The 12,541-nt window shown below is 38.8% G+C and overlaps 1 protein-coding gene across 6 annotated transcripts in view; it reads right to left on the bottom strand.

Moving 5' to 3' along the window:
* The window catches only part of FBXL4 (F-box and leucine rich repeat protein 4), a 110,448-nt gene that overhangs the window by 61,861 nt on the left and 36,046 nt on the right, over positions 1–12,541 (bottom strand). For all 6 annotated transcript variants that reach the window (XM_067530064.1, XM_067530060.1, XM_067530061.1 and 3 more), the window contains one exon: positions 9,871–10,216. In XM_067530064.1, the coding sequence (XP_067386165.1) occupies positions 9,871–10,216 (346 nt within the window). The remainder of the gene's footprint in view (positions 1–9,870; positions 10,217–12,541) is intronic.

Here is a 12,541-nt window from a genome sequence, read left to right as displayed (position 1 = left end):
GAGAATCCATCACCTTATCAGTTAGATAACATTAAGCAACAGAGGAAAAGCAGCACAGTATATGAAAGAAGCAGAGGCTTTCTAACTAGTAATAAGTTTCTTACCCAAGCTAATTTAAACAGTAATATAAATGTAAACACTGTGGCTTGGTCTACACTTACCTCGGTGATTCGGCAGCAGTCGACGGGAGTTACTCAAAGTACGCAAAGAACTTGCGTAACTCCCGTCAACTTCTGTGCTTCTCTTCTTCACGCTGTCTTCACTGCACTGTTACGCCACTTGAGGAGGTGGTTTTAGTACGTCGACTTCTGGATTGATCCAGATAAGTCGATCTGACGTCAGTGTAGACATAGCCTGTGTTTACAGTTTCCTTCACAGTCTGCTCTTAGAGTTCATCAGACACTGAACTGACAACCTCTCTCTTCTTCCCTCCATTTCTTTTTCAGCCAGTAGCAATTTACAACAGACAGTTAGACTCTGCTCCAGTCTCTCCATTCCCTGAACCACCTCTGATTTATCCTCTGTTTCCCGCTATAAGATTCAGCTATGCTTCAGCCTCAGCCCTACGCCTTCCAGACCCCATAGTTCTGGCTGCAGTCCAATTAGGTAAATCTGACAGAGGCTAAATCTACACTGACGGCGGCAAATTCGCTGCCGTCAGATCGATTTCTCTGGATCGACTGAGCGGTCAGTGAAGACCCGCTCAGTCGATCCAGAAATCAACATATCAAGACCACCTCCACAAGTAGCATAGTGTTGTGTCGATGGGAACGCAGCTCCCATTGGTGCGGTGCAGTGCAGTGAAGATGGCACGCAGAAGAGAACCACAGAAGTCGACGGGAGTTATGCAAGTTTTCTGCGTAGCTTGCGTAACTCCGGTCGACTGCCGCCGAATCTCGGAGGTAAGTGTAGACAGGGCCTAAGTGTACAATTCCCACTTTTCAACTCTTTTTTCCTAGACTAATCACTCTCTTGCTTTGTGCTTGGGGTTCATCCCTTCTCTGTGCCAGGTGTAACTCTGAACACCAGCATTCTTTAGCTAGCGAACAGCCAAGACTCCAAAATACTCCCCAGCTCTACCACCCACCTTATAATACCCTATTTCAATTACCCTCTTTTCCTTTACCCTGTCCTACTTGTAAACATGAATAAATATAAATATGGATAAACAGTCATTTAAAAAGAAAAAAAACCCAAGAAAACTGCCACACCAAAACTTTGTTAGCTTAAAGACTGATAGAAAATGCACTTGATCAGTACATTCACTAACAGTTAAAGAAATCTCCAGTTAAGACAACATTAATATGCACAAACACCTAAAAGCAAATGATTTAGAGATGGTTGGAAAATTTTCCAGCAGAATGTTTTTTGGTCAGTAAATGCAGATTTGTTGAAAGTGAAACAGTTAGAAGCAATGTGTCAGTTCTGACAAAAAATTGTTTAAAATTTGTTTAAAAACAAAAATTGCTCCATTTAACCTTTACTGAACTGCATGTTTTGATTTTTATTTCAATTTTTAAAATGTTATGGAATATAAAATCAAATCAAAACAGGAACGAAACATTTCAATTTTGTGAAAAACAAAACATTTCTATGAACCCAAAATTCTCCCCGAATTTCATTTAACAGAAAAATTCAATTTGTGTGTGTGTTCTGTTTCAGAATGGCAGAAATTTCTAAGTCAAAAATTTCCTGCAAAATGAAACATCTGGTTCCCACCTAGCTCTAGATTCAGAGATCATAAACCCTAAAACTCACTCTGATTCCTTAGCTTCACACATTTCTTTTCCTTTCTAACATACAAACAGTACAATTTGTGCACGTGTTCAGTTTCTTACAACTACACAACCCTAACTTCAGCCTTAATGTTTTTTCATGTACAAACAAGAGACGTCACCAGTATACGCTTATAGGGTAATTTTAAACTAGCTGAGGTTGGAGTTCAGGTGCATTTCAATGTGACTGTGAGGAACTGTGGTCAGTTATATGTTGCAATAGAAAGGAAGTATGTTGCCAGGCTGAGGAGTTAGTGCTTTTAGGCGTTAAGATATACTTTATGGGAATTTAGATAGCATGGTATTGGCTTAACTAGAGTCCCTTGATTTCTACATTGTTAAGAAATGCACTTAGAGCTAAAGTTGTTTAACAAAGTTCTTTGTGTGGTTCTATTAGACCTCTAATATATATGTTTTCACTAAAATTACAGAGTTGCTTGTAAGCTTTCAGCTATTCCATTTTTTCAAATCCACCATAAATATTTATTTTCTGAATACCCACTACTCCCTCAGAGCTTTTATTTCCGACTTGAGTAAAATATCTGTTCATCTAAGGCTATGTCTACACTGATGGCGCCAAAGTCACCACCGTCAGATCGACTTATCTGGATCAACTGAGCGGTCAATGAAGACCCGCTCAGTTGATCCAGAAGTCGAAATACTAAGAACACCTTCTCAAGTGGCGTAGCGCTGTCGACGGGATTGCAGTTCCCGTTGGCGCAGTGCAGTGAAGACGGCGCGCAGAAGAGAAGCACAGAAGTCGACAGGAGTTACGCAAGTTTTTTGCGTACTTTGCGTAACTCTGGTAGACTGTAACCGAATCGCTGAGGAAAGTGTAGACATAGCCTAAGATCTTTAGTGAGTTATATTGTTCTCTGTTGAACAGGCAAACTGACCAGCAAAGAGAACACAAGTCAGCAAAACCTATTTCCAGAATTATGCTGACATAATAATTTCTGATAAAGTAACATTAATTTCAGCTGCAATGAAACTGGAGATGATGAATATCAGTTTGGCTAAATGGAAAAAATTACTTATACCAATGGTAAGACTATGAAAACCTTGCCAATGTCCCTTTAAACTAACTATTTAAAAAAAGCATTTCATAACCTACAACACTGTAATGCTATACCACCTGAGATGGAATCTCTTACCACATCAGTCTCTTAATCAGAAAAGTTAATCCCACCAAATATACTTTATTTACTAAAATCACACTACTTTGTAGTATCTAAAATGAAAAAAGTATAATGAAATGTCGCTAAGATTATGACATTGAAATGTAAGTACTTTTTATTCGCTTTTGATTAAACAAAGATAAAAGGTTCTAAGTGAACAGGCTAATAACCATTAATCATTGGTAGTGTAGAGTCTGGTGTCTGTCAGAAACCTGCTTTTGTGTGTGTGTATCCTAGCATAAAGTATAATTTGATACTATAATGAATATGTGATGTGCTGTGCTGTATCATGCTGTTTTCAGGACAACTCCCAGAATGCAGCTGAACTGAATATCTGCTTTTGAAAACTAATCTCACAATATGTGGAGATTCCTTCAAACTGCTGTTACTATGCATTGATGAAGAATTATGGCAGCTGCCATTTTGTATTTCATATTTCTTCTTCTAAATCAGTCAGTTAACAACAAAATAGGAAAAACATCACAGAAGGGCTTTTAAAACCTACTTGTGATTTCAATAGAAAGGAAACAGAATACAGAAAACAGAGTTGTTTTCTTAGGATATGACAGAAAAAAACCCAACAAATTGGATATATATATTTTCTCTTTTCCAGGATGAGTACAGATTCCCCTGCTTTTAAAGAGGATGCTAATCAACATATGCTAGAACAACATGAACATCCAAATATTGGACTTGCATTCAAAGCACCAGTTTGGAGGTCTCCATTCACAGCTGTAAATAATTATCAGTGAACAAACTCAAAAAGAAAAAAGGAAAAAGGAATTCTTTATACACAGTAAAAATAATAATCCAATATATGCATCAATCCTACGTCTCCATTTTGTCATCATATCCCATTTAGAGTATTGTGTCCAGTTTTGGGCCCCCCACTACAAAAAGGATGCAGACAAGTTGGAGAGAGTCCAGTGGAGGGCAACAAAAATGATTAGGGGGCTGGAGCACAGGACTTATGAGGAGAGGCTAAAGAAACTGGGCTTGTTTAGTTTGCAAAAGAGAAGAATGAGGGGGGATTTGATAGCAGCCTTTAACTACCTGAAAGGGGGTTCCAGGGAGGATGGGGCTAGGCTGTTCTCGGTGGTGGCAGATGACAGAACAAGGAGCAACGGTCTCAAGTTGCAGTTGGGGAGGTCTACGTTGGACATTAGGAAAAAGTTTTTCACTAGGAGGGTGGTGAAGCATTGGAATGGGTTACCTAGGGAGGTGGTGGAATCTCCATCTTTAGAGGTTTTTAAGCTGAGGCTTGACAAAGCCCTGGCTGGGATGATATAGCTGAGGTTAATCCTGCTTTGAGCAGGGGATTGGACTAGATGACCTCTGAGGTCCCTTCCAACTCTAATATTCTATGATTCTATGTTCTCACATTGCAGCAACTTGCTTGCGATGAGCTCAATATATATATATATATATATATATATATATATATAAAAAAAAATAAAGATTATAGAATGTAGAATGCTTCCCTTCGTCCATTAAGGTAGGAGGGCATTTATAAGATTGTGAACCAATAGATTCTCAACAACCCCAGGGAGTTCATCAGACAATCACTAACATGACTTGGACCTCTGACTAAGTCCCAAATTCCACAGTTATAAATGTCACAAAGCTTGGTAAACCAGGATGATGCGACCACCCCAGAAAAGATGGGGGGAGGGGAGGAAAGGACACCTGAGAGAAAGTAGGAATGTTGAAAAAAGGGGCCTATCAGTTTTTTGTTTATATTCTTAAATTTATATACTTAAAAACTATACACCCATTTTATGATCATCATCTACACCCAGTCTTTAGTCCCATTTCCCAATAATTTCTCAGGCCAGTCCACAGTTTTCTAGGGAGGCAGCCCTCAACTCCCCCCAAACTCAGCACCTCTTCCCCAAGGTGATAGTCTCTCCTTCTGTCTCTTTCTGGAACTGTTTTCCCCTTGGTATTCCTTCAGCCTCCCAGTCTCCGTTCTAGTTGACTCTTCTCTCTCCCCCTTGTAATGAGCTAGGTTAGGCTTATATAAAACCTCAGGTCCCTCCCACTCCCAGCAGCCTCTGGGAGGATTGGTTAATTGGAGTCAGCTGGTTGGATTTTTCTTTTCTCCTTCCATGTGACAGTTCAGTTCCATGTAACAGTTTGGCATCAGGAGGCGGCCTGCTTCGCAAGGAAACTGTGGAGCTACCAGAGAGATAAGAAAACTTATGGGGAAACAGGACTAAAAGTTCGGGTGCAGATCATGATAAACTACCAATACACCCTTTTTATATGTATTCCTACATTCTCTTTGGTGCCCTTTCACCCTCCCCACCTTTTTTGGTGGTGGTCATGTCATCCTGGCCCACCAGGCTTGATGACATTTGGAGCTATGGGATCTAAGGCTTAGCCGGAGGGCCAAATCACATTAGTGTGTATATACTGAACTCCCTGGAGCTGATGAGAATCCACTGGTTCATAAAGGTGAGAACTGATTTCCCGTTACACTAATCTTTAGCTCTTCAATACATGGAATATATCTTTAACAATATTTGTACCAATTAATATATTGTACTTATCTATAGTAACTTTGTTCAGCAATAGCATTTTAATATGAGCAAAAGCAAATTACAACTTCACTTAACCAATAATTTCCTTGCCAATACAGAGTCAAGTCTCCACAGACTAAGTTCTTCTGTTCCTAAGCCAGAGAAGTAGGTGTGGGGACCAATCAAATCTTACAATTTTTGCGTTTTCTAGGAATCTCCTCCAAGTTCGATTCCTTCCAATCTGAAAGAAAGCATGTGTTAGCCTACACTAGCTCCTTATCCAGAACAAAGTTCCTCTGGGTGGGAATCTCTGTTGCCATGGAAAGAAATTATCAGGTAAATGGAAATATAATTTTCTATTTCTGTGACTAGGTCTGCTACAGCAGTACTTCAGCAAGCACCCAAGATGGGAAAAAGGAAGTGTGGACAAGCTATTAGGAAAAAAGTGTATACTAAAAGCACTGATGAAAAAGACATGAAGAGGAGACTCTATATTCCAGCTCCTTATCCTTATAGCAAATGGCTCCTTAAGAGTGAACACACAGACCTAAGAATAATGTGACTACAAGTTCTATCAGCAAATGCATATACATTCAATGATGCTAAGTAAATGTATGGAGTGGGCTTTCATTCTTACTGGGCAAGCAACTTCCATCACCTATGTGCCTGGATGCATACTGCAAAATTTTCAGGGTCTTTCCTAGAGTCAAAGAACAGAACACACTGTTCTAAAAGGATCTTCCTGTCAGAGACAGGAATCAAATAATCTAGAGCCATAAAAGGAAAAAGGATTCTCTTATGTCACAAGGACTCCTTGATGCTAACTGGCAGAGGGCACAGGGTGTGCATAGGATTTTAAAGGGATCCCCTAAGTTATATATCTGCATAACAGTCCATCAAAGGGTGGCATGTGAGGTTTCTACTGAGAGCCAGTAGCCCACTGGTGGTCATAACCATTGCGAAATGTGGATAATATTTAAAAAATTATGTATCTATACTAAAAATTATGCTCTCAAGGTCTTGGAGTTAAGGCAGGTCACCACGGGGCGAAATACCTCAGAATTGTTCCTTTCAGGCATGAGGTAACAGACACCTATCTCCATCTGGTCGTGCGTACTGTATGTCTCACAATATATGTCTATCTGATTATAGAGCGAGGTGGACTTAGAGAGACCAGATAGCAATGAAAAATGGGGACATGTATATAAGAAAGCCCCTAATATCGGGACATCTGGTCACCCTAAGTGGGATGAGAAATTGAGAAATCTGCAAGAGAGGAAATTTGCAGGAGGAAACAAACAGGAGGGGAGAGATCCTGTTTATGAATAAAGACAAAGGAATGTTCTCATATATCTTGGGGCGCAAGGGAACACATGGGATCCTTCATGTAGGAGGCAAATGAACTGTCTTGAAAGAGGGTTACAGCCAATCTGACTATAAAGTGCTGCATGAATTCTGGGTGTATAATACTCTACAAGGCATGAGAGTATCTTGTTAATTAAGTCTAGACTCTAGAATGCATGTTATGATTTTATTTTATATGTAACCATTTGTTTCCAATACTTCTATGTGCTACTACTTGAATCTCTGTGCTCTGTTAAATAAACTTATACTTGATTTTATTATATGCATATCTAAGTGCTGTGTGTTAAGCAGAGAGATATGATCTGAGGTGGAACTAGTAAGCTGGGGTGTTCTGTTTGACTGGTAGCAGGGGCCAGATACACACAAACATAAAACGTCCTTATACCTGATAGACCATACAAATGCATTCATGAAACCCAACGTATTAAAAATGGATAAAAAATGGAAGCAGTACACTGAAAGGAGAGAAAAATGGTTACACAAGACACACATATAGGAGACAGGAGTTCACAGGCACAACAGAAATGGACCCAAAACATTTCCTCACTAATACTTTTAATGGTCTAGATAAGAATGAGACCACCAAAACAAGCCTTTTGTTAGTCTAACAAACTAGCATACTGCAAATCAATTTGCTCATCCTTTTTAAAACAAACCTATTTTTAAACATGTTTTTCCTAGTTTAAGAAGTATTTTCTTTAAATGATGAAAAAACTAATAAAGACAGTAACACCTGACAACATTTTCTGGGCCAGACAGCTCTTAACCTTTCCAAACTACTGTATCCCTTTCAGGAGTGTGATTTGTTTTGCGTACCCAGCCGTTTCACCTCACTTAAAAATTACTTGTTTACAAAATCAGACACAAAAATATAAAAGTGTCATAGAACACTATTATTGAAAATTGCTTACTCTAATTTTTATCACATAATTATAAAATTAATCAATTGGAATATAAATATTGTACTTACATTTCAGTGTATAATATATAGAGCAGTATAAATAGGTCATTGTCTATACCAAATTTTAGTTTATACAGACTTTACTAGTGTTTTTTATGTTGCCTATTGTAAAACTAGACAAATCTAGATAAATTGATGTAGCTTGGGGAAGACCTCTGTGTACCCCCCAGGGGTATGTGTACCTCTGGGATGAGAATCACTGTCCCAGGGTATACTCAAAACAATAAAATGTCAAAGACATTAAAGAGTTTTGACTAGGTTTTGTGCATTTGAGATATTAGTTGTAACAACACTTATATAAAACTAAATTATTATATACATATTGAAATAACCTGAACACACTTACTGTTCTTTTAGCCCAGCATACAGATATTTCCCCATTAACTCAGACTGAATACTGGGCTGATTAGAATAAAGAAACAGTGAGGAATGGCCCTAAGTTTGAATATCAGAATTATTATGAAGGACTCTCTTGACACTGAATGTTGTATTTTAATACTAAAAACTTTAAATGAAAAGAAAAACTACAAAAACCAAAATGAGCTGAAAGGAAAACTATTTTTTTTTGGTAAGTTCAACCCTTTTGGCCCCTCCTTCTTATTCTCGTCCCTCCCCCCCCCCCCACCCCCCCATCTCCACTACTTTCCTCTCACATCCTCCCCCTTATATCTTTCCTCCCTCCCCACTCCTTCCCGTCAACAAGATTCTTCCCAGAATAACTATATAATGAACTGGTGGCCCAGCTTGGCCCTTGAGGCTCTAAACTGTGGCCCTCAGGGATGACTGTGTTAAGAAGAAAATCTCCGTAATTGATTCGGAGTTGAAATTTGTTCCCTGAGCCATGCCACGCAATTTTAAAATGCAAAATGATTGAATCAATTCCATCACTTGGGGAGATGGTGAAAGAAATCACCACCTCCCAGCATTTTCCCTTTAGCCCAAGAGCAGCTCCAATGCCAGCTAGCAGCACTCTCAGTAGCTGCTGTTGCACTGTAGGGGAAGGAGAGTAACTGCCTGCTCTTTTGCCTTCTTCCATGCTAGGCTCTGGGAGCTCCAAGGAAAGCTTGCCTGAGCCCAGGGAATGCCTAGCAAAGGATGGCTCCTTTTCCTCACACAATAATCCAGTGCATTCAAAGAGAGGTGAGAAAAAGGAAAGCTGAGAACCAGTACCAGTTACGGTTCCCCAATATATCCTCTGCATTGGGGACTTCAAGGAGGAAGGGAAAGGAGCTCTATATGCTGACCCTAAGTCTATTGGTGACTCCCCCATGCTGAGTGTATCCTTCCCATGGAATTTAAAAATGGTTTCTGCTCCTTCTGTGTTGCAGAGGAGTGGATCTGCAAAGACACTAGAACAGGGCAGTGAATCTGATTGCAACCACTTTAATTTTTCAAAATAATATAAAAAAGGTTGGAGATCACTGCTGTAGTGTATTTTGTATCGTGTTTCAACAATGAATTGGGTGGAAGATGCTGAGATTTTTCCCCCAATACAAACAATAAATACAAATATGTTGTATGGCAATTATTTTAGGGACAAGAGTTCTGAAGCCCTACAAGGACAGGGACAACAGGAAAGATGAAAGTTTTAAATTATTTTAAAAATAATTTCTATTTCAGTAGTTTGATTTTTGTATTTTTCCTTCTCTTTTATGTAAAGTTAGGAATTTTTATTTTTCGAATGAAAAGCCACAGCAATGTGCATGTTACTGGAAAACAACTGAAAAATTCTGAATGCAAGAGCCAGAACTGCAGGATTGTAGTAGCCAAGGTGAAATGTACCTGCTCACAAATGGTTACTGAGAAATAACTGTACAGTCATTATACAAATGCCCGCACATTGATTAGCTAATAACAATCAGCAAAAATATACAGAGTCATTTATTGTATGACTATTGAGAAATAACTATACAATGATTATGTAAATCAGATACCCACAACCAAAGTGCAAGGAAATGCATAACCAGTGGGGGAAAAACGATAGCTTTGGATCAGTAACTAGAAAGCATTTCTGCCCTCTGACTGGTTAAGACAATTCCATTTTAGTATAATAAACTTTTTTTCCTTACCTCATAAGGCAGTTTATCAAAATACCCATTAGTCGTCCATTCCCTGAGGGCTGCAACACTGAATTGTTTATTAAGACTGTCCATTTCACAGCCATTCTTTTCTTCATCCTCCTCGTCATCCAAATCATTCATATCTATCATTGAAGTCTTAAGTGAAAGTACAGGTCTGTCTTTCACACCATGTAGTACTACTGCATCTAATTCAGTGTAATAGTCCTGAAGGGAACTATTTACTTCCAATCGAATTAGATTTGTGGGAAAGTCAATCTGTTTAATACAAGGTGTGAACTGGCGAGCCTGTGGAGAATTCACCTTGGTAGGTGCTTCTGACCAAAGGATTTCCCATCTACAAAAGAAAAATTGCACATATAATACAGTGAATAATACAGAAAGATGTGTTACTCATGTAAATTCTGAACTTACGCACAATGTGCTACTCTAGCAAAAGTACAAGTATTTAGTAAGTTAGGTACATGGTTGAGAGACCAGTTAAGATTGCTTTATTTTTCCAGTCTTCAATAAATATCAGAAAAAGAAAAAAAACTAAAAGGTCATCACATATTAAGATTATATATTTATTGTACTTCCTTTGCACTACTGATTGATAGAACAGGATGTGTGCTCGTGAGCATGCATATGTGCTTTTTTACTAACACCAACATACAAATCCTTTTACATATCAGAATTCATGCAAGTGTGGCAAAAAGGAGAATTAAGCCTGTATAGTAAACATCATGTATTTCTACAAATATACTAAGTAGAGAACAGATGGTCAGAAATATTTAGTCAAAACTGCTCTCTCATTTCCTCTCCCCACAAGCACTTTTAAGAAAAAACTATATACATTAAAGCTTATAGCACAAAGTCATTAAAATAGAAGCGGTTAATAATCCAGTTAATGGCAATTTTTAAAGTGTCTAACTTCTATTTTGTTGACTTTCTGTACAGATAAGCAAGAATTTTTCTTCTAAGAAATCATTCATTGTGAAATGCCATACTAGTGCAAGGTTATGGAAAATAATTTAAAAAGCCAAACTTCATCATCTTCGATAATTTGTAAATTTCTTGACTTTTTTTCTTTTTGCAACAAGCATTTTTTGAATGTTTTTATCCTCTCTTGCTAGGACATGGGCCCAGTGGCAGGAGTTCCAAGACATTCAAGAATGCCCATACACACATCTTTACTCTCATGCACTTCCTTCACTGAATGGCAGTGACACAAGCAGCAAACTGCACATGGAGTAGTCTAGAGAATGAGGAGAAGCCCCATTCCTGCGAACCCTCCAGTACTCCCCAGCGTTGTAGACAGGCCTGGGAATGGATGGAGAAGTCTGCTCTTTAAATGTATTCTGCATACTCCAGGCCACAGGGAGGGGTTTTGCAGGTGCTCCAGTCACAATTGCTGCTGCCCACCACTCAAGCTCCTTCTGCTACTTTGATCCAGTATGTTGACGGCAGTGAAGGAAACCTACAACAGCTACTGCTGCTGTTTCCTATGGCATTGTCTACGCAGCATTCTCAGCACCCTATACACAAACCCAAAGAACTTCCACCAGTTGCAGCTCCCTCCCACCTCTGACTATCGTCCTGGTATCAAAGATCTCACACAGCTTGGCTATCATTTGTCACGCTGGTCTCAGAAACCTGACATGGACTCTGCAGTAACTGAGCTCCCTTTCTGATAGAAGCTATCAGAACTCTGAATCCATAACAAGTGTATGCTGATAACTACTCCTGAAATTTAGACCAAAAAAAAATGTTTACTCATCCCAATACTGGATTATTAACTTGTCCTGCTAAACAGAAAATATAATGTAAAAACATTTCCACTAAAAAAATTACTCAGTGCAAATAAGGCCTGGAAATTTCACTTAAATTAAAATCCAGAACAGGAACATGTATCCATGCTTAATCAGATAATTTCCTTTCTTCAAGTAATAAACAAATCTGTTACAATGGTCCTTCAGCCTGCTTTCAGCTTGGGGGCAGAACCACACCTGTCAGTCACTGCAGTAGGGGAATGCCCCACCTCATGGCCTTCCCTTCTGTTGACATTACTACTTCAGCCAGGCTATTTCAAATCTACTTTCTTAAATTACAGATTCTGTTAAACATACAATTTCTACTATTGCAGAGCATGGCAAAATCTATCAAACAACAATTCTGACAACAAACCCAAATTGTTGGATGCCAATTTCCATCTCTATTCTGAATGATCCATTTGTCTCCAAAGTAGGCTGGACCTATACTCTTCATTACTTTAAGAAAGAAAATGTTCAGATAAACATGGATAAATTCTTCTATTCTCCTTCATGGTCAAGTCCATAGATCTGTTACAATAGGATTTTCATAGCAGTGTGTCTCAAGGATGGGAAGCAGCAGCATCCTTTAAATATGGACATCTAAAACACAGTAGATTATTGTGACCGCATTCAGCCCTGTATTCACACCATACACACCACTGTAATGATCTTTGTACAAAATATGCCTTGTAAGGTACCATTTGAAAACTAATAACTTGCTGGTCAATAATATCATGGTGAAATATATGTATCAACATTATGTGTAAAGTTATAAAAGCCACCTGTATGAGAATGTTACTCACCTCGTGCAGTAACCAAGGTTCTTCGAGGTGTATACCCCTGTGGGTGGCTCCACTTAAGGTTTTGAT

Source organism: Emydura macquarii, unplaced genomic scaffold, assembly GCF_026122565.2.
Source record: "Emydura macquarii macquarii isolate MOO-44397 ecotype Brisbane River unplaced genomic scaffold, CSIRO-AGI_Emac_v2 contig_3019, whole genome shotgun sequence".
Classification (NCBI taxonomy): Eukaryota; Metazoa; Chordata; order Testudines; family Chelidae; genus Emydura; species Emydura macquarii.
This window is presented reverse-complemented; position numbering and strand designations above follow the sequence as displayed.